At 25.4% G+C, this 23,075-nt stretch overlaps 2 protein-coding genes across 2 annotated transcripts; both read right to left on the reverse strand.

The window, feature by feature from the left end:
- Positions 1-2,268: 2,268 nt before the first annotated feature.
- Positions 2,269-4,117, reverse strand: LOC145844618 (alpha-(1,6)-fucosyltransferase-like). The gene is made up of 2 exons (XM_082952014.1): positions 4,002-4,117; positions 2,269-2,740 (listed from the first exon to the last, which is right to left on the reverse strand). The coding sequence occupies exons 1-2, from the start codon at positions 4,098-4,100 to the stop codon at positions 2,363-2,365; spliced, it is 477 nt and encodes a 158-aa protein (XP_082808140.1). The 5' UTR covers positions 4,101-4,117; the 3' UTR covers positions 2,269-2,362.
- A 933-nt stretch (positions 4,118-5,050) lies between these two features.
- LOC145844744 (alpha-(1,6)-fucosyltransferase-like) lies at positions 5,051-15,203 on the reverse strand. Its single transcript, XM_082952168.1, has 8 exons — positions 15,109-15,203; positions 14,515-14,633; positions 13,873-13,977; positions 11,522-11,681; positions 8,254-8,362; positions 7,295-7,535; positions 5,470-5,707; positions 5,051-5,258 (listed from the first exon to the last, which is right to left on the reverse strand). Exons 1-8 carry the CDS (start codon positions 15,201-15,203, stop codon positions 5,051-5,053), a joined length of 1,275 nt encoding a protein of 424 aa, XP_082808294.1.
- Positions 15,204-23,075: the final 7,872 nt, after the last annotated feature.

The following is a 23,075-nucleotide window of genomic DNA, read 5'->3' on the forward strand; positions in this document are numbered from 1 at the left end:
AAAATAATGTAGAAAGTATCTTAAATCTATATGATTAGTCTTTTTTAGTTCACAGTAGATTATTTGATGTTTTTTGATCTTTTTCTTATTAATTTTTCAAATTAATACCTAAAATAATGACATAAAACAGTTAGTTATAAAACTTAAATAGTAGTACCTGTTATTTTTATGGTTTAGTTTTAAGAAGTACTAATAAAAGCAATTTAGTTCTAATAGCTTTAATCCATTTGTTTTTCATTATTATGATGAACAAAGAAGATTAAAAGACCAGCTTAAAATTTGAAATAAATTCTTCTAGGTGTTTTTTATTGTAAAATAAGTTTTACTGTTTATAAGATGTAACTTTTTTTTTCAGTTTTGCTGGATTTTAGACAGTGAACTATTTACAACTTATACTTTGACTAGTTTTTATTATTTATATTATCTATATGTTGACTATGATAAAACTTTAGTGTTTAATATATTCTTTTTAGCTTGTTTATTGCAAATTTTTTCAACAAGTTACTTAATATATTTCAAGTTTTGGAAACCTAACTGATAGAATTCTGCATTTTAAAGTAATAAGTATAAACAAAAAACTGCAAGCAACTTTTAAATCAGCTAAAGAATGATAGCGGAATTTGTACTTTTAGTTAGCAAGAATTACTCTTTTAATATTTTAGTATAAAGAAATTAATTTCCGTGAACTAAAAGTTAATAAGAATAGCACTATAGTATAGTGTTTTATTTGTAGACTAATTCATTTATTGAAATTAAAAGAAAGTCAAACTTAGCTATTGGGCGATACTTAACGGTTAAAAATTTATATATGTCAATTTTCATATATAGGTTGAATGAGGGCAACCATAGCCGAATAATTCTGGCAACTATGGTTATTAGCTTTGTAGTGTACTTACCAACTTGTGAATTTGAGCTGTAGAAAAAAAGTATTTATATGTTCTAGAATATTAGTATAAGAAAACTTGGCTATTTAAAGCAAATTTTCAACTGTTTAAAGTTTTATTTAGTGGATGAGAAATTGTTTTTTTTACACTGCTTTTCATTACAAACAAAATTTTAAAAAGTACCTTATTCTACAGAACTTCATAGTAGTATAAGGTCTAAAAGCGAAATTCATATTAATTTTGTACATAAATATTTGATTCAGGTTTAGAACAATTTAAAGACTTGATAAAAAGAAGAGTTTTTATTTTTATTTTAGGAAATTAATTTAATTTTTTTCAGAATGTTTAATAAAAAGAGTTTTTAACAATACACATTGGTAATTTATTTTCCTTATTTTCGTACTAATGTTTAAACTTGATTTGAAAAAAAAGTTTAAGAATTAATAAAAGAAAACTAACAATGTTGAAAACCGAAACAGGTCAGTTTTGCACGAAGACACTTTTGCACAAAAATTAGTTAACAGATATGCTTTATATTTAAAAAAACTTACAATAAGGGAGTTTTTGGTATATATAAAAAACAAGTTAAAACTAATTTAAGCTAAAACTTAATTGTAACAAAAAAACGATTTTTTTGGAACTTTTTTATATACATTTTTTACACTTTTAAAGTTAAATTAAACTTTCCATCAATATTTTTATAACAAATTTATAGTAACACAACAACCAATGTTTATTTTTCTAATAATAAATTGTTCTCGTCAATTTAAATACAATTGATAAATAAGTGAAAAATTTTGTGATAAAAAAGTTACACGGTATACATATGAAAAAAAAAGCTTTTATAAGTCAAAAAGTTATTAAAAGTTAAACTTTTAGTTTTTTTGCTGGTTTAGAGTGTTGTTTTTTTTATTCAAAACAAATCCAAAAAAATGTTCACCTTAAATAGTTTTACTTAAAACGATTGAGTTTATAGTTACTAATACTTGTACAACTTATTGTATTTTTTAAACCGTTCTAAGTAGACCAAATTATTTTTGAATAGATTTTACTTTTTGGTGAATACCATTAACTTCATGTAAAAATTGCTAGTTTTTTTTATGTTTAAAAGAAACAAATAAGCTCTTTGTAAACGTTATAAAGTTTTGCACCTACTGTGGTGTGCTTAAAGTTTCTTTGTAAAAATCAAAAGGACGAAAGTTTAAAATAATGTAAAGCTAAAGATAGTATCAATTCGCACGTTTATACTTGTTTATACTTGTTTAATTCAGTTTAGAAATAGAAGCTAAGAAGATTAAAATTCAAAAATTAGAAACTAATTTAATGAAGACAGATTGTTTTTACAATTGCATAGTTAAAAATAAACATACAAGAACTAAGACCATTAAGTGTAAAAACGTTTGTAATAAATTAAAGTTAACTTTTAACTCGAAAGCATAAACTAATACGAACTAGCAATTTCCTAATAAGAAAAACAATCATAAAAAATCTGGGTACTTTGGAAACTTCATGGTTCGAAAATTGCTAACAGTTTTAAAAGTGGGATACCATCCGGCCTTCCTCGTTCTCCTATTTACTCCCACCGACCATCCGTTCCACAAATTACCCGTCCGCTTGTTCGGCCCCTTGAAAATGTCGGCGTCTTTGAACTCTCCTGCGTCCCGGATGACAATCTGGTCACCGACCCTCAGTTCGATCTGGTTCGGTCCGTTTGGTTGATGGTCGTAGATAGCGATTTCTTCGATCATGGAGTAGGCGTAGAGGACGGAGTAGAAGTAGTTGTCATCTAATGAGTGGATGTTTAGCGTGGCGTCAGCATGCTTTCCCTGCATTAACTCGTAAGTCATCCGGCAAATCTGACAAAAAGTTTGTTTTAAATTAAAGGTTAGAGTTTATTTATGTTTCAGTTGAACATTAATTTGTTTATAGTCGTGTTTGTAAGGCATCCTTATAAAAGGGCAGTTTCATAAAAAACAATAAAAATGTAAACTTTGAGTATCAGCATGAAGCTGTATTAATAATTAAAATTATACTAACTTGATTGTGTTTGTGTGTAATAAAAAAGTATTGCAGTGTGTGAAAAGTAATCAACAAACTACACTGTGGTTAGTTGTTAAGCAGTTGATCATAGGAATTGAGAAACAAAAGTTGTCAATACTCTTTGGTACTGAGAAAATTGATAAAAGTTTTCCTACTGCTAAGTCAATGATCATAGGAGTTGTGTAAAATAGACTTAAAAAGTTGTCCGAATTCTATGGTTTTAGATCAGGTTGTATCTGTTTTGTTCTTCAGTTTAGACTGCAGTTTTGACTCTCTTGATTGAAATCTAAATAGCTAAGCACAGTTCAGTTTCTGACATTGGAGCTTTTATATCAAGTAATTTTGACAAAAGTAATATTTCAATGTGTTATAGTTGCTTCATTGCAAAAAGTGTAGGCCGTTTATGAATTTATGTTGCTTTTGTAGTACCGATTCCATAGTTGCTTTATTGCAAAAGTTGAATAACTTACATTTGTTCTTGTATTGTCTTGAGTACAAACTTTTATATATTAAATCTAAACACTTATATTTGAAATTATGGACTCTCTTTATGTCCCACCTTTTAGTGTTGATTTAACTAACTTGTCAACTAGGAAGCCATCACCAAGCCAGTGCTGACACCGACCCTGGGGATTACCCTGAGAGGTTTCAAGCTAAACATAAAAGAATATTAAAATTTAAACTGAAGGCATTTTAAAACATAAAATTCCTGATAAAATTAAGCCTTTGTAATCATGAAGGTGATTTTGAAAGGATGCGTAGCATAAATACTACGCAAGTGTTACTGATGCTGAGGTTTTATTTTCTTTTTTTGTGCAAAATTAAATTCATAAGTTAAAACATATAATTTAAATGCAAAACTAATTGAAAAACTTTGATCAATAACGTGTTCAACTACATTTGTGTGTTGTAGTGAAAGTTTACATACTTTACTTTCGCTCTGTATTGTTTAAATGTAAAAAAATTACAACTAAAATAAAAATTTGATACAAAACGCATTTTTTTTAATTATCAACAGAAAGTTAAATCAACTCAGAAAATTTCGTTACATTAAAAACAAAAGACAAACAGACTAACATTGGAAGACAGCGTGCAGACGAGATAATTGCAATTGGACAGCATATGTACGTCAGTAACCACCCCAGACAAACTGGTCTGCGTGTATCTTGTCTTCATCTGTGCGGACTGTGATATGCTTGTGTCCCCATAAAACACATAATCCGGATATCTTTTGTTTGTTATTGCAATTTAATGTATGAAAGTAATTTTTAATCTTTGTTAAATCTTTTAGCTGAACAGTATTTTTAATATCAGTAACTTTTTATTTAATTTTCGTTTTGCAAAAGATTAATAAAAAAGTCCGAAACACTTTTAAATCATTAACTTGTCTCTAATAGTACTTTAAACAATGTTTTGTAATTCAGGCTCGAAACATTTTACCTCGAACAAAAAAATATATAATTTAAATAAAACATTCTTTTGATGACTGCTGTGTTTTCGTTATTAAATATTATGAAGTACATAAGCTTAATTTTTATACACACAAAAAGTACAACAAAGTAAAAAAGCAACATTTATACACAGCCGTTTTCTTTATACTTATCTAACTATCAAATTAAGTCATTAATTTAACACCCTTTCATAGCGTAAAGATATGTTTAAAGTTTTTTCAATGCAAATCATTGATTGAATAAAAGCACGGCGTTTTTAATCAATTATTATCAACTTGTGGTATAAGATTTAGCAGCTATACGCTTGACAATTTAGTTACATGGGTAATTTAGTAAGAACAATAAGTCATCGCAAAAGTTTCAAAAATGAAATTAATTAAAACTTTATTTAATCGAGTTTTCAATTAACTGGAAACTTAATGTTGATGCTTAAAAAAAATGCTAGGTTTGAAACAATGCTAGGTTTGAAACAAGTATACGTAGATAAAATTTAGAGCAAAAGTAGTTCACTTTTTTTCTAAGTATTAACAGAAAAATATAACGTACACATAAATAAATTAAAGCTTTAACAAAAAATACTTGATTTGTAGTACAAAAACAGAAAAACTCTATATAAAAGTAATTTGCATCAAAATCACATTAAAAACCAATGCAAATGTCAATTTATTAATGAGCTTACTTTTTTCTTGCTTCTGGAAGTACAGTTGGATCATCAGTTGCCAAATAAACTCTCTTCACTAGTTTGTAGTTTGCAGTTTTATTTCCACTGTACTTTAGTTTTGTTTCATATTTTTTGTACCAATTTTCAACAGGGGTCATGTATTCTTCTATTCCATAACGTCTCGCGTCTATTCCCAATTTGTCTGTTCTTCTTATTTGAACTCTGTTTTTTTAAACATAAATAAATTTGATTAATAAAAATTTATTCTTTAACAACGATGAGAATGATGTGTTTCATTATTTGAACAAAAACAGTCTAAAATTAAAATATTTTTATTGTTCATAAATATTTCATAAATTAAAACTTTAAAAATGTTAAACAACTAGTTACTTACAGTTCGTTGAAACAAAAAAAAGTTTACACGTTAACTCACCCAACAATTGGGGGGTTCAAAGCTTCTTTAAATTTTTCCAAATCTTTCAGCAGCCACGGTTGCGGTTTCCACAGATAAGTGAGAAGTTGTCCGACCCACCACAAGGGGGGGCTGCCGTGCAAAGTGGAAATTGTGGCGTGTAAATCTTGTGGGACGGATAGTAGCAGGTTCCTCGGTCTCTTTGGAAAGTTTCCGTTCATCAAGTTCACTATAAGCACTTCTGAATCTGTGTCTTCACCTGAATAAAAATTTATTGTTATTCAAATATTTAACTTTTAATTAATAGTATATTTTTAGCAACATTTATTGTAACTCTAGTACTTCTAAAATTATTGGAAGTATTTTTATGGTTCAGTTATTTTCGTCTTTAATTCATTTAAAATAATTATTTAGTTCACACATATTACAAATTACTTATTCTTTTCAAGTAGTTGTTTTTTTTACAGTTTTTATCTTACTTAAAAAGTAAATTAAAATCTTATATTGTGTAAGTATATAAGCTTTTATGTTAACGCTACACAGAGTTTAAATTAATTTAAAAAAGTATAAAAAAATTGAAGTTTGAAATTGTGATAAGAAGCTTGATATAATCAAGCTTAATTGAATTATAAAGTATTATATACTGTCAAGTTTGAAAATTTTTTTTGTATAAACAAATATTTTTGTTCAATGTATTTTAAAATCTAATTTAGAACAATTTAGTTTTTAATTAGATTTTAGCATATCAAGTATCATCACCAGAGTATGTTCTTTTAAATAGTGACTTAAAACACGTAAAAGGAATTTTAAGTATTGTTAGTAAGCAATTACTCACTCAGAGGTAATAATAGAAAATATACATGCAAATATCATTTCAACTATGTTGGTTGGCACAAATCTTTTTTCTATCGTTCGGTAAAAATGTGGAACAAACTTCCAAATGAACTAGTATCGTGCAAAAATCTTAAACATTTTTGATTAAACTTAAAAAGATTTGATTTAAATAAAATATTTACCAGTAAAATTTATAAGTGATTAGTTTTGTTCATCTCTTTAGCCATTGATTTGGTGTGTAGTATGTAGTTTATTGGTAGTTTAATCTGTAAGCCACACCTTCCTCTTATAGATTTTAGGTACTTTTCAACTTTGATTTTTTGGAAGGGCTATTGTTAATGTGCTTTGGGCTTTAGATTTTGAAATTATTGGATACTCAGTTGATTCCTAAGCTAGATTTGTGAACTGTTGCTGCCACATTTTTGAAGTGATTTTTGACTGAATTTGCCGTCATAACGAGTGGAAAATAGTAGCTGAGATCAATGTTCTGCAAGATGAAGACAGGTTCTGAAGATTTGACAGAAATGCTTGTTACAGGGATTTGTTGCTTTGGAACGTACAATTGCAGATTGGTGACTTTGGAACCGTTGAATATTTGGTTGTGAAAGTTTTAATTTATTCAGTTTGTGCCTTGTATAAGTTTTATGTTTATGTTTATTTAATCACTGTAATTTGTTTTTTCTTTTTATGTTAGTGTCTTTCAGTTTAAGTGGCTTAGGTTTTAATGCCTAGGTCCTTCGTTGGACAATAAACTTAATAATAATAATAATAATAATAATTTCATGCCTAAGACATTAAACTAAAAACAGTGCTACAGAACCAGTTAATTCGTTTTTCTTTTGATTATAAAAACTTTATATATTGTATACAAAAATACAACCCATAAATAGTAAATAGTCCCAAAAAAAAGCATACTAGTTCATCTTTTTTATTTAGAAAAATTTTAATCAAAGTTAAACATTCTGTTAAAACAAGTTATGGTACAAAAAAAAGTTTATAATAAAATTCTAACCGGTCCAGAGTTGTGGCTTAGCACCCCTCACATGCGTGCAATTTCCACTGACGTTCTGGAACACCGAGGACCATCCCTGGTCGCTGTACCTGCTCAGTATTGAGGGGTCGACCACTAGAGTGCGTTGTGTCTTGTATGCGATCATGAAGCAGTAGAGGAGCCAGTGGATCTGACAACCGGATCCGCATCCCTGATTCGTCTGACACACCAACCGTTTCGCATGAGTGCAGTCTGAAGGGTTCTAAAATTAAAATGTTTTAATAGTTTAAAAAATAGTTTAAAAATAGTTTTAATAGTTTAAAAAAAAACAGTTTTAGAAAAAATTGAAGTATCTTTTTTTCTTTAAAAAAATTATGTTATCTTTTTACTTTTTTGACCAAACTTTGACAAAATTACTAAATAGACTCATTAAGGTTTTATTTTTCATTAGTTTTTTTATACAGACTAATAGCAAGTTAAAACATGTATATACTTGGTTTTGTTAAGAAGCTGATCAAGTACAAAACATTTTGTTCAACTTATAAGCATTTTTTAATAAAATTTAATACATTCTACAGTACTTGATAAAAGATCATTGGTGAACATAACCAAATTTTAGATTCTTCCTAGCAAATTTAGTGTTGGCGTAATTTATAATAAATTAAACAAACTTTTTTTTCAAAACTTAGTTTAGATAAAAATTTAGGTTTTCTTAATATAACTTTTTTATTCTAATTCGAAAAAAGTTTGTTATGACAGAAAGTTTTTTGATTGACGTTTTTTTAAACTTTGCTTATAAAATAAAAACTGATTTACATCAAACTTAATGCTTATAGTAAATTAAAGTTCTCTTTGTTATTATCGAACAAAGTTTAAGTTAGAGATTAAAACTTTGATAGTTAAACACCTTAAGAAAAGTAGAAAACAACAAATAATTTAAAAATAGAACTTGTTAACAGTTTAGCAGCAAATTAACAAACTTGCAAATATTCTAGTCGTTTTTGAACGAGATTACTTAGCGAATTAGATTCCTTATTTATCCAATCAGCATTAACTTCTTGTAAATTTTCAACATCAATTTTTGCAGCTCTGTAAAAAATTCATTTCTATTATGACTTATTCATTACACACAATTGAAACTAAAGAATCGATGAGCTTATGTTGTTAAAAAAAACGGTTTAAAATATTTAATTATGTAACTTGTTTGGCAAACTAAAATATAGTTAAACTTGGTGCGGTAGTCTTTTATGGGTGGCTTGGCGTTTAGCCAACAGATCCTTTGCTCTACTGAGCACAAAAGATAGCTTTTTTTAATGAAGTAAAATCATTCAACCGTATAAATTGGTGCTAACAGCTAAACAGTAAAACACAACATAACATTTTTTGAGTGAACAATAAAATCTTATAATATTTGAAGTTATAAACAGTAGTAATGGTGACACAGTTAACAGCACATAGATAAATAAAATTGATATTAGCCTAATCTAAGAATGTGATTATAGTGTGAATATTATATTATTTTAAGTCTATTTGTTTAGTTGAAGTTCTCATTTTTATAAATGTGTTAAATTTTCTTTACAAAATTGATTGACCCCTCCCTATAATAGCCTTAGTAACATTTTGTTTGTTTCTTTGCTCATACAATTTATATGCCTTTATGAAATAGTTTGAAATATATTGCTTTTAAAAAGATGGAGGATATCTATTTTTAGTGAATTTTAAATTTCAGTAAGGTAATTTAATTAGCCCTGTTTTATATCAGCAGAGCTAATTTGACTCCTTTAGTGACATTTTTAAAAAACAAGTTTTAAAGAAACTAAAATTTAGACTCAAAACTTTTTGAGTTAAAAGGTGTGGGCCCAGCAGATCACCAATTGATGATTAAAAATATGACCATACTGGGTTTTGAAGCGGCATAGTTGGGCTTTGGCTGATATAAAGCCACACGCTTTAACCACTCGGCCATAGGAACTTACTAACCATATCATATTTAGCTTTTATAAATTTTATAACTCTAGAAATTTTTCCCAAATTTCTGCACTGCAATTATATTCTTAGATGTAAGTTCAAGAAATTATGCTAAAACAATTAACTATATGTCTATTTGGCTAAAAAACTAAATAAAAAATGAATTCATTAAACAAACACAAGATAAGAACTTATTTATTTTTAAAATAATTTGTTTACAACAACATTAAAGTCGTTTTAAATGTTCTTTTGTGTTTGTTTATGCCTAAAAGTTCATTTATTGTAAATTTTTTTATTAAACATGCTAAACTTACATTTTTTAATTAGTTTTCTAAATTATGTGATAAAAACCTCTACTTAGGACGTTTTAAAAGTTTTTTTGTATTTATTTTTACCAAAAATTTTGAACTTTGTAAGATTATCTTGTTTATAAATGCTTACTAAACCATTTTAAATTGTTTATTGTCATAGGAAATTATATTACCTATACAAACTGTTACTAAGTTTAACTGCTGAACAGATTATTAAACTATCTGAATTGTAATATGTGTTGTCAATAAAGATTGTAGGTAGATATTTTTATGAAAAGTTATTTTCTTTGTTAAGTACAGTATTTGATTTTTTTTTCATAACTTTAAATCAAAATAAAATAAAATAACTTTAAAGACGCTTTATTTGTGTTTTTGTTTCTGTAAATAAGTTTATTTATTGTAAGTTTATATAATATACCTGCTTAAACTAAAGTTTTATTATTTTTTGTAATTTTTGTGCTAAAAACCTCTACATAAGAGGTTTTATGAACATTTTTACGTTTTTTGTTACTAAAAAGTATATTTATTTTTTTGTTAAAACTGTTATCTTTAGATTAAAACTGTCTGTCTAATTTATGTACTAAAACGATAATTTAGAATTTTGGATTCTATAACTTTGTTTTCGTGTCTATAAAACCTTAAAGTATATTTATTCTCATATTCTCTACTTAAATTGCCTATAAAGCCATGCCTCGACCAATAACTAATGTTAAATATGTACGAAAGGGTTCTACTAAGTACGTTTAAACGGTTTTTTAGGTTTATTTTAAGTAAAAGACTAATTATTGAAAAAGATTAATTAAAATTTTTTAAATTATTACTTATAACTACTAAAAATGAGTTCTAGTTATTACGTTTAATTTTTTTTTTGCCTTTATTTTAAACATAAATTTATTAAAGTTATTTTTTATTTAAAATTGATTAAATTCCAACCTTTTAATCTATAAATTTGTTTTATTACGTTTCAACAGTTTCTCTTTTGTTTTAAGAAAACAATTATATTCGTTTACCAGTTTCAATCATCTTTATATCTTAAAGTGTAAACTTTTTTCAAAATACAATTTATTATTATACTTTAAATAAGTAAATGTTACTTTTTATTAGTTTTTATTTAAAATAGTACAATTAATAAACAATTATATGTTAAAAATATCCCTTTGCGTATTTAAATTAACTTAAAAAAAGATAATACTTTAATTAATGCTTTTATTAAAAATATTTTAAAATCTTGTAATTTTATTTTACATTAGATGTAGAAAAATTATAAAAGTTTTTGTTTAAAACTTTTAAATCAATATTATAAGTCTTATTAAACATCAATTATTTTATCCTAATATTTAATTTATATATAAAATAATTTTGAATAGGTAAGGTTGATTTTTACATGTAATTTTTAAACAAAACAATATTTATTTAGATATTTTAACCTTAAATACAACATAACTAATTTGTACAAATAGCGAAAGTTAGATAAAGTATAGTGTAAGAATACATTAAAAAACACTTGAAAATATGCCTGTTTAAAACATATTTAAATTTAATTTTTCAAACTCGCATTGGTTTCATCGCTATTTAACTATTTACGATAATGAACTTTCATATTAGATAACAGTAAGCTTTTTTTAAACGTTGAATACTTTCTTCAAAAAAGCTATCTTTTGTGCTCAGTAGAGCGAAGGATCTGTTGGCTAAACGCCAAGCCACCCGTCTTTTATCGATTTAAGTTAAAAATAAAATTTAAATATGTTAAATTATAATAAGTGAAATGTGGTTAAACTAAATAAACTTTAACGCCTACTTAAAACTTGGTATTTTTTTATTTAAAATACTTCAAGCATTAAAATCAGTCAAACTGGGAATTTAAATACAAACGCAAATAGTAGTTTTAAGATTCAACGAATTTACATACCACCGCTAGTTATCTATACTTTAACTTTTTTTTTCAAAGCCAAATTTTAAAATAACAAACATTATCTGTTCGTTGAATAGCGTCATAAATCCATCATCAAGTGTTTTGTTGTGTTTGCTTACAATTAAATTTGATATTTCAATAAAGTGATTGTAAATTTTTCGTTTGAGATTTTCTTCTTTATAAGAAGGCTTGTGATGTTCAACTTGACTTTTTAAATCTGAAATATATAGTTTACTTAACCTTATAACAATATCTAAATGATTAAAAACTTAAAAATTAACATTAATAAATCTGATAAACCATCTTTATGTTACAACCATCATTTTAGCTTAAATTTAAAACAAAAATTTTAATTTTTTCATTAAGTTTTACGGAAAAAACTTTTTTAATGGCCTTAAAACATTTAATTACTTTAACTTATCTAATTTTTCAAAGTTACTTTGTTTAATCTATTATGTATTTAGAGTTAACCATTTAATAAAATGGTCGTCTATTAAAAAATATTAAAGAACATCTGAAGTTAAATTTTTAGATACCTGTAGATATATAGTGCTTTTGTTTATAACAAATAAATACGCTACATTTCAAAATCAAAATTAGTATAACACCCTAAATTACATTAAAAATTGTGACATACTATTAACTTAATTTTGACACTATTAGCAAAACTACAAGAACTTTATTTTGCCTACATAACGTAATGTTTATGCGTATAAATAATTTATAATATGCTAGTTTATAACTAATTACTTTTAAGTACATTTATATTTTTTGTTAAGTTTTAAATTGACAAATTTCTAAGTATAGTTTATTATACATACTTCCAAACCAGTTATACTAAAATAGCATAATAGGCGCTACTTTTACTACTATTACGAACGTAATATATATTTAACTTAATATACTTTGATAAACTTATTGTACTTTACACACTTTAAATCCATCAAATTATTTTCAAAATGTTAATTTAATAAATATTTTCAAAGGTTTGAGGTAAATATTCGAACTCACAGAGTTTGTATAAATGAATCTCTATTAGTCTATTTTTATTTTTTCAAAACTTTTGAAGATTGTAAAATATATTCAAAAGACAAAGGTATTAGCTTTTTGCAAACTTTTCCAACGACAATGTTTGTATAAAAATAAAAAAATATAACAAACTTTTGTTAAAAAGTGCTTTATGTATAATTTAAAATAGAGTAGGTGAAACTTTTACATGCTCTAGTAACTGCACAAGTTACAATTATTTACGCTGATTAACTTTTGAAAATACGTTAGGATTTTCTAGGCTTAAATAAAAGTTAACTAATGTTCTCAATAGAATAGTTTTAAAAGCTCCAGAAACATAATAAAAAAGTTTTATTTAAACAAAAATATGTATGTATGACAACTCTAATACGTGTAGCATAAATAAGTCAGAAGTTTTAAATATTGACTTTTAAAGTATGACCTTAGTTACATTTTGATAAAAAAGTTTAACACCGTCGAGCTATCGATTGATTTAATTATTTTATTCAAGTTCAGATAAAAAACAGAACGAGGATAAATTAAATTAGCTGAAACTGCTTTCCTAATTATCCATTTCAATCGTGTCTTTATTATACGTCATAAAAGATGTCAAACTATTTGCACCAGTGAACTTTTCACGCAAGAATAATGTTCCTATAAAGGTGACAATTTAAGTCATTTTTCTGAAATTTGATCTTTTTTTGTGCAACTGATTTAATTTAGGTTAATGAAGAAAAACTAAACTATTTTGCTCGGAAGTATTTTAACTTTTAGTAATAACTATATGAGAAGTTAAATTGTTTTTTATACTGTATATCAAATTTGAGTCTTTAATAGTGTGGAAAAGCATGTTCAAACAGTTTGTAAAACGTAGGTAGACTAAAAAAAGATTAAAAAAATAAAAAACTTTACCACAGAAAACAAAAACAACACATAGATTAGGGACTGACAACACCCATGAGGGTCCGCCAAACATATACCTCTGGCGCACGATGTCTGTTTGATCTTGAAAACAACTTAGCGAAAAAATGTTGAGAATTTTTATAAAGTACGTTTGGAATCGGTTTTAATTTGATTTTAAGTTTACAGTAGTGCTTAATTAAAAATTATTTGAAGTTAATTTTCCTTTCAAAGTTTAAAAATAATAATACTCAGCCAATGAAGACTTTTTTCTTTTAAATTACAAATGTGACTCACAAAAACTAAAAAGAAATTATTTTAATAATGTAAAATATAATTATTATCTATATTTCTTTTTTTTTACAAAAATTGATTCCAAAATGTTTATTTTAACTGAACTTTATATAGATACGTCATGTATTTTTCTTAAGTTAAAATCTTACAAAGAAGTTAAAAACTTGTTATATTGATAAGATCATTTCTTTAAAAAACTTTCAAACCTTCGTTTTTTCTTAGTAGATTCAAAATTTCTTGTTTGGTATTTTGTTCGTTACTCGAGTCTTCATTTATCTTCTGCTCGTACAGATCGATTTGATTCTTTAAATCTATTTTATAATGTGCTATTAGTGATTAATGAAGTTAATCTGGACATTATAAATTAGCGTAATTTATAATTTAAGTATAAGAACAAAAAGTACTGCGTTTGCAAAATACTACTTACGCAAAATATAAACTTTTGTATAGTTAAATGTATAACTGCTTTTAAATCAAATGTTTTAAAATGTTTTTGAACTCAAAAAAAAAACTGTTCTTTTATTTTACAAGAAAAAATTTCGAACTTAAGTTAATACTTTTTAAAAAGCTAGGTATAAAAGTTTTATCATTTATTTGTTTCTTTTCTTAATACTTAATAGTTAAACTAAATTATCCATCAAAACTTTGAAAGTACAAAAATGTAAACTAACTATTAAACAGGAATAACTTATAGTTAGTAAAATTGAATTGAAAAATTAAATTTATGCCTTTTCAAATTCATATTTTACAAGCATTTAAGCTGATAAACTTCTTGACTAACAAAAACTAACATATTTTAAAGTTAAAAGCAAATTTCAAAACTGTATATTAAGTAGTATTCGTGTAACCTTTAAGAATTTTCGCATTGTTAGTTGATTCTGTCTCTTTTTCATTTTTATTTAGCAAACATTGGTCTAATTCTCCTCTTAATTTTGAAAAATTTTCCTTTGAATCTTTTAATTCGGCTCTGAAAAATTTGTAAAATCAAATGTTTTTAACTTAATTTTTCGTAAAAGCATAATTATGAAAATACAAATCTAAAACTATAATAAATTATGTTATTAAAAGTAAGAAAAATACAAGTAAAAAATATAAAAATTTAGTTTAAAATAAAAATAAAATTTTTAAATAAAAAATTATTTTTGTTTACTTCAAACAATGAAACAATTACTATAGCCAAATTGAAGATTAAAAACAGGAAATAAATAAAAGTTAAACTTAAAGTTCGTAAAGTCAAAAGCTAGTTAGGTGAACAAACAAAGACGAAAATTCAAAAGGTAACACTTTTTTCAGACTTTGTTTAACTTTGATTTACACAATTACAATCTTTTAATTAAAATCAAGTTATACTATTGAACTATTTTCAGCATCGTTTTTAAGCCTAACAATGTACAATTCGTTTTAAAAAAGGTAATATATTTATTATTATGAGAATGAAAAACTTCAATTTTTTCACTTCTTCTTTAAGACTGTACACTAGCTGATTATACCCGTTAGTTTCTTTATAATTTTCCACCAAAGTTTTGTGAAAATCCATTCTGAGAAGTTTAATTTAAGTTTTAAAGTTTAAAAAATTTTAAAGTATTGATTAATAGGATACTAGATAGACACTGTAAATCAAAACTATTTCAAATTTGAAAAAATATAAAACTTAAAAAGAAAAAAATATTTTTAAAAATTGTGGAAATCATATGATATAAAATTTTATAAAACTATTTTGATTTTATTCTACTATGGTTCTGTGCTTTAAAACAAATGAAATAAAATTTAATTCATAAAACAAAATTCTCTGTCATTGAAAACAATTAGACTTATGGTTAAATAGAAATACTTACTTTTCGTCATTTTAACACTTTCAGTAGTAGTATTTACAACTAAATTATTTTATAAAAGAAGCGTTTAGTAAGTAAGACAGGATTTAGAAGAAAAAGTATTTTAATAAATAACTTGTTTTACTTGTTTCTACTTATGAACTCTGAATTGTGTAGAATCTTTGATAATGTTTAAATACGAAAACTAGTATTGTTTTTAAATAAATACTTAAAATAAACAAACATATTCAAAAACATATACAACTAAGTAATACTAATAAAACTTTTATTTTTGCTAGTTGTTTGTTTGTGTACATTATAAATAAGTTTTAAGTTTTTAGATAAACCAAATTTAGTATGTATTATAACAAACTGCGCAAATAACCTGTTTTCATAATTGTTTGAAATATAAAACATAGTTGTAATACAAATCAATGAAATCACAATGAAAATTCCTTTCAAGTTTTCCATTAAGAATTGTAAAAAATATGTCTAGAACAAAATTGTTTAAACATTTAGAAAAGTTATCAATTAAAACAAACCTAACATTTTAAAACAAGGTTTTTAATTAATACTAAGTAGGTTTTTTAATGTTGTAAAAAAATCAAAGTATGTTTATTTTAAAGCTAATATTGCATTTTTAAAGATAGTTTTGATAATTGAACAAAGAATTCAATCAAAAAATATAAATTTGTAAAAATAAAAGTATAAAACAAAGAATTAAAATGACACCTGCATTTAATTTTTGTTTACGATAGTAGCATATTTTACAAAATCTGACATAATTACGCACTAAAAGTTTGTTTTATAAATATGCAATAATTTTAAAATAAAAACAAAACAAATAAAAACTAATAATCAAACTAAGATTTATTTAAACAAGACTAGCTGAAGATTTTGATTTTAAACTAATATATTTTTAGCATCTTTTTTTCTTTCTCTTGTATTTTTTTCTTCAGGTTTAACTTTTGAACATAAATTTATATAAAAGATGGGTTTGTGTAGAGAAACCTTTGCAAAATTAATCTGTAAATTTGTTTAATTTTTTCCATCTAATTATACTATTTCTTTGTCATTTATAATTAAATATGAATAAAAACACTTTTAGTTCATTTAATAAATTTATTGTTTGTATTAACTTCGAGACAAATAAAAAAAAGCTTGCATTTCCGGTTAACCGTTTTCTGGTATTAGTTATACTAAAACGTCTATAAACTGTAACACATTTAAATTCTTTAAAATAAATAAATAAAAATCGGCCTGCGATTTATTTTACAGGTTCTAAACGATTCTAAAACTATTTGAATATAGTTTGTAGTAAAAACTTTCAATTAAGCTCTAAATTCGATAACTACTAATTACTAGTGATTTATTATTGCTTGTGTTATTAAGTTTATGGTTTAGTTTGTAATTGTATGTCGATTACCACTAATACTTCAGAACGAGAGTAAATTATTCTGACATAATTACTCTCGACATGAAAAATGTTACCGACTCCTTGATTAAAATAAACTAAAGATCAAAGTAAAGTGCAAGATTAAACTCAAGTGAACAAAAAATAATATTTATATTAAACGTGTTGCAACTTTATTTATAAACTTATTTATACCACAAAATTCTTGTCAAAACTGTTTTATTTTAAGTTTCAATTCTAAAGCAACACTATCAAGAAGTTAATTCGATGCTAATGTAGTTTAATGTCTTAAAAGCGTTTCAAAGAAGTAATTAAACACAAATTTAATTGGTGGATTAGTCGTGCTTTTATTGTTACTAACAATTTGTTAGTATTTATATAAGTTATTTTTATCAAATAAAACTTTAATTAAGTTGTCTACTACTTCTTATATTTTTGGCTTAAAATTTACAAAAGCAAAGATAAAAAAATGCTTTAATAACATTATCATAAAGAACGATTTTACATTGAAGTAAAAATTTATTTATACTTTATTAACTATTTCTAAGTAGTTTGTGCTTTTTACTTGTAGCAGTAAAAACTTATTTCTTAACATCGATAAAAAACTTAGTTAGTTTTACAGTTATTATTCGAAAATTTAAACCAAATAGTATTATAATATTTTAGTTTTTTAAACGTTCCTGGTATTTAAACCGTTCTTTGTGATTTTTTTCTTTATCATTTACTAAATTACGTCAAAAATGATCAATTGTTTTATTTAACCTTTTTATTTTTGCTTCAAGTATTTACAAAACCTTCCTCAGCAAGCGAATAAAATAAAAATTGTTAGAAAAGAATATTTTTAACGCATAAAGTTTTATGTTCAATACAGTTATTATATTACTTGCTTGCTGAGTTTAATCTAAGTTTTAAAAGTAATTAGTACTTCAATAAAATCATAAAAATGTTTAAGATTATTATAATCTAAGTCTTTGATTTTTTGAATATAACTTAATTAATATTTTTGGGCAAAAGTTTTTACATTTTTCTGTTTATAGTTATTTGCCTTAACTAAAAAAGAATGCTCAATTTACTGGGATGTAAAGAGCTTATTTAAATAGATTTATGCAAATTGTATATTTTATTCGCGACCGGTTTCGGTGGCAAGAGATTGCGACCTTTTCAAGCAAAAATAAAATATGAAACTGCATATTACAATGTTAGTTAATTATACTGTTGTTTAAAAACTTATTCATGCGTGAAGAATATAAACAAAAACAAAAATGCTGCATATTCGAAAATTCAAGCATATCAGAGTATATTTAGGTAAAATTGGTACTAGTTAAAAAAAAACGGATTGAATTAATATTAATATAATAAGTCAAATAAAAAAACTGAATTCAGAGTTTTTTTTTTTAATAATAATAAAAAAATATTTATACCTTGAAATTTATCTAAATGAAATTAAGAATTGTCTAAAGTTGTGGTTTTAAGCCAACAGTCAACAAAACATTAATAAAACTCAAAGTCGTTGAAGATTTAAAAATCTAATTTGTTTTAAGCTAATATAACAGTCAAAATTTAAACGGATTTAAGAACTATCTAAAAAAATTCTAAAAATTTATCTAAGTTGAATTAAGAACTGTCTAAAAAAACTTTTTTTCTATTTAAGCCAAATGCAACAAAAGCTCAATGAAAAAATCAAGAAAAATAACCTACTTTTTACTTTAATTACCATTTTTCTGTTTAAAAATATTAAGCTTACAATAACTTTATATGATTCTAACTCATTGTCATAAAAAGATAGCACTTTCTTTTATAATGTTATTTAGTTTTAATTTCCACTTAATTTCCGATTTATTTTTGAAACTATTTGCTCAGGGTTTCCCAACCAGGGAAGCTCGCACCCCTTGGTGGTACGAGGCAGCATTCATGGGGGTGGCAAGATTGGATAGATAAGGAATTTTTTCTAAAACTTCGGTGACTGTAAGCTAAAACTTTGTATACTAAACATAACTACCGATTTTTAAAGCTAATAAGCAATTGAAATCATTGAAAAAAAAAAATTGATAATTACGCCATAGTATAATTCAGGGGTCGGCAAACTGCGGCCCGCGAGCATATTTTTTATTTAAATGGAATGCGGACCGCGAAAGAAAAAGTCTGCGGCCCGCTAGCATGTAAATGTGGCCCTCGAACATATAAATTTGGACCGCTAAACAAAACTAAATTTTAAATTGACTTTTTCGAAAATAAAAAAAAAGTATTTTTATTAGTTTTGTTTTTAAGTACCTGGATATCATATAAAAACCGTTTATTATTTTCACTGCTTAAGCTTAAATATGTGAATTAAGACAGATAGCAGTTCTAGCAGTTTTTTTTTTCGAGTTTTAGACTTTGATTTTCCTTTCAAATAACAACATCTTGGAGTGTATGACTTGACAACCAAAAGGTTTTTACGTGCACCAGGTATTTGGACCAAAGTTTTAGAATTTTTTTTTTTTGTTCATAAAGAATATTTATTTAAGTATATTCTTGTACTTTTTTATTATTACTAGCTTGTACTTAAAGTACAAATTAAAATGTTATATTTAGTTAGCTTTTTTTTCAAAAGGAAACAAGTTAAAAAAAAGTATTATTGATACAATACTTTTTTTTAAATATTATATTAAAACAATTATATACTTAATGTTACAAACATTTTTTTTTGTGTATTTTAGTGATTTGCGTTTTTTGTTCTAGATAGTTAATTTCCAAGTCTAATGTTTTGTATAAATAATTTCTTGAAAATTTCAACTACAATAATCTAGTTATAGTTTGTAATTACTTAAATGTGTTATCTCTTCATAACTTATCAATAAAGGGATTTGTTTTAAAAAACACAAAGTTTTTCTTTGAATACTAAGCTATAAGGCAGGGGTCGGCAAACTGCGGCCCACGAGCATGTTTTTTATTTAAATGGAATGCGGCCCGCGAAAGAATAAAACTGCGGCCCGCTAGCATATAAATGTGGCCCTCGAACATATAAATTTGGGCCGCTAAACAAAACTATATTTTAAATTGACTTTTTTGAAAAAAAACTCTATTTTTATTACCTTTAGTCCCTGGATATCGTATAAAAACCGTTTATTATCTTCATTGCTTAAGCTTAAATATGTGAATTAAGACAAATAGCAGTTCTAGCAGTTTTTTTTTAATTTTAGACTTTGACTTTCTTTTCAAATAACAACATCTTGGAGTTTATACAAAAACTTACGTACTTGGATTGGAAAGTTTTTTAGCTTTAGTAAGTTAACAATGCAATAAGTAATTTTATTTAGTATAAAGGCTCTTATGTGCACAAATATCACAGTATTTTACTAACATGTCTATTCTTTATGATTTAGGTATTTTGCTTTGACATGTAATTATAAAAATGTTTCTTTCATAATTATTTTATCACTATAGTGAAATTTGCAAAGAAACATTTAAAAGAAATCAAAAACTATTCAGCAATTTTTCTTTTTTAATTTGTAAATTACTTTGTTTAAATGGCAAAGTTTTTTAATCTTGGCTTTTTTACATTTTTTTATTCTTTAAAACACCGACTAATTTGATGTAACTGATTTTAACTTTTTTGTTTCAAAAAGTTGCAAACAGGAAAACTTTAAATAGATTATTAAAGTATTTAAGGGTTTTAAAAAAAAACTTAGGCTGTTCAAAATTAAATTAATAATATAAGTTTTGTTTGTATTTTACTTAACTTAACAAAATAACTGTAACTTTAAACGTGTGATGTGTAATGTATTGAATATATAAAGATTATTTTCAAAAACTTAAAATAAAATAATAACTAAATAAACAGAAGTTGATTATATAAAAAGTGTACAAAGTGATCCACATCTGTTTTTTAAGCTAATTTTTTCAGATGTCATTAAGAGTTGCTTGTAAATGACTACGTGAAATACTATCTACAAAATGCAAAAGACTAAAAGAAAGAGAAAAAACAACACTATATGAAAAGAACACTATATGAAACTGAACTAGAATAGGAAATGGATATCAAATTTTATCAATTGTTTTACTGCATCACTGTGTTTGCAGTTGATCTTTTATTGTTGTGTAACGTGTAATTTTTTTCTAACACAAAAAGTCTGATAGATTGCTTATTTCATTGTTAAAGAGTTAGGTAGTAATGAAAAGAACAAAACTGTTATATTATTCAAATAAATATATAAATAATGATAGAAATAGTTTTAGGACATAAGTATTATATAAATTATTAATTTTATACTCTAAAACAAAAAAAAAAATTAAATGGGCCTGGCCAGACGCTTATAAGTAGCTAAATATAACTAAAACCGATTGAAATTAAAAATTGACTAAAACAGAGTAGTTGCCAATAAAACTTTTATTTATTTAATTGTATTCAGTTCTTGATATTATAAACAGGCTGCTTAAAGTTTTAGCGTTAGTTTTTATTCATATTTATCTTCTACGAATGATATAATTAACGATTCTAAAACACTTGCCTTACGAGCAGCAAAACAAACAAATCCTGTAAACCGTTCTGTCTGAAAACACATTTTAAATTAATTTTTTAGCAATGAAATTTTGAATTATAAACACAAAAAAAAGTTTGTTGTGCAGCTGATCTACAAAACTTAATACATCATTTAATCTTTACATAACTTACGAACTAATAAGGCTGCTTACAACACACAAGCATAATAAACAAGAAAAAAGCTTATTGTGCTTTCAAGCAGATTGACTAACTGATGAATTCATAAAAGCTTCCTGCTTATTAGCTGCTTGGTAATGAGCAAATAGGTAGGCGTAAAGTGAACAATAAGTGCAGCTTGCTTACTTTGTTTGTTTTAAAAGTAAATAAATTTAGTTTTATTTTGAAGCTTTTAAAAGCAGCAGATCGCCTAATTTTCAAAAGATAAACAAAATTAAACTTCAGGGTTTTAGAAAAATCAGTTGTTAAAAAGTAAAACAATAACTGTTGTACTAGAAAAAAAAACAAGTGTTACATAAAATCGATTAAAATTTCAAAATTTTTTTCGTAAAACATTTTTGGTTAGTATAGTTCTACAGTTGTTTTTAGCTACCAGTTTAGTTATTATTTAATAAATCAAAATCGATAACACTAGTTTGTGATTTATTGTCTTAATAGTTATTTTGATCTAATATTTTTACGAATTTTTTTCTCCTTTACGCAAACTCATCATATATTTATCCCGCGGTATTTGATAAGTTTCAACGGAGCAACACTTTCAACTGAGCAATCTTCAACGCTTTCACATGGACTTTCCTCCTCTAACTCATTCTGAGCCTGATGAAAGTCAAGAAACTCTCATTGCAGTTTTCTTTATCTTAATTTACGAGCCCAGTTCTGAGTTTTTACAACAAAAACTTTATATTCTAAATGTATGTTTTTGCTGTAAAGTACTTTGCAGGCCGCATGTTATTGCTTTGTTATTCCCACGGGCTGCAGTTTGCCGACCCCTGACTTGACTTTACATGGTCAACATAAAAAAAAAACGTTGTGATCAAAATACATACTTATCAATGTTAATAGAATATTTATATTTGCGCAAGCGGTTAACTGTAGAAAAAGAAACTAAAGAAGCACGAAATCTAACATTTATTTTTGAAATTTAGCATCTCATGTTAAAATTTAAAAATTTCCAAAACGCGTATCTGTGAATTAAATTATTGGAAAAGATATACCCTTTCTCCTTAATTATCTACGGGCATAACTTCAAGAGATGTAAAGCCCAAAATAAAACATTAAAATGTTTTGAATTGCTGGTCGAATATTCTTTAGTTTAAAATAAATAAAAGCTCTTTTAAAAAAGTACTTTATAAGCACTATAACAATAGTAAAAAAAATTTTAAATGAAAACTTTTATAATTTTATCGATCGGCGATTAATTTAATCACAGTGACTTCAACGTATACCATAACATATAAACTTAATATAGAACAAAATACACTAATATTATCAATACAAAAGTTTTATTAGCTACGTTCTACCGATAATACTAAAAGTCAGAGCCGACGGTTTGTTTGCAGGGCAACTTTTATTAGATCTATTAGCGTTTGTTTACAGTTCTCAGCAATTCTTACTAAAATCAGAGCTAATTTAGGACGTTAATCTAGTAAAACGTCTAAAAGTCCGATTTGGTTGAACTACAATAGAAGTTTCTACTTGAGAAAC

The sequence above is a fragment of the Thalia democratica genome, chromosome 9 (assembly GCF_965202585.1).
Source record: "Thalia democratica chromosome 9, ktThaDemo2.hap1.1, whole genome shotgun sequence".
NCBI classification, from domain to species: Eukaryota; Metazoa; Chordata; class Thaliacea; order Salpida; family Salpidae; genus Thalia; species Thalia democratica.

Coding starts and splice junctions, on each gene's coding strand:
- LOC145844618 (XM_082952014.1), bottom strand. CDS start 4,100: ATGAAGACAAGATACACGCAGACCAGTTTGTCTGGGGTGGTTACTGAC. Junction 2,741..4,001: donor TCTGCACGCTGTCTTCCAAT/GTTAGTCTGTTT, acceptor ACTTTTTGTCAG/ATTTGCCGGATGACTTACGA.
- LOC145844744 (XM_082952168.1), bottom strand. CDS start 15,203: ATGGATTTTCACAAAACTTTGGTGGAAAATTATAAAGAAACTAACGGG. Junction 8,363..11,521: donor CTATTCAACGAACAGATAAT/GTTTGTTATTTT, acceptor AATTTTTTACAG/AGCTGCAAAAATTGATGTTG. Junction 5,708..7,294: donor TAAGCCACAACTCTGGACCG/GTTAGAATTTTA, acceptor ATTTTTATTCAG/GTGAAGACACAGATTCAGAA.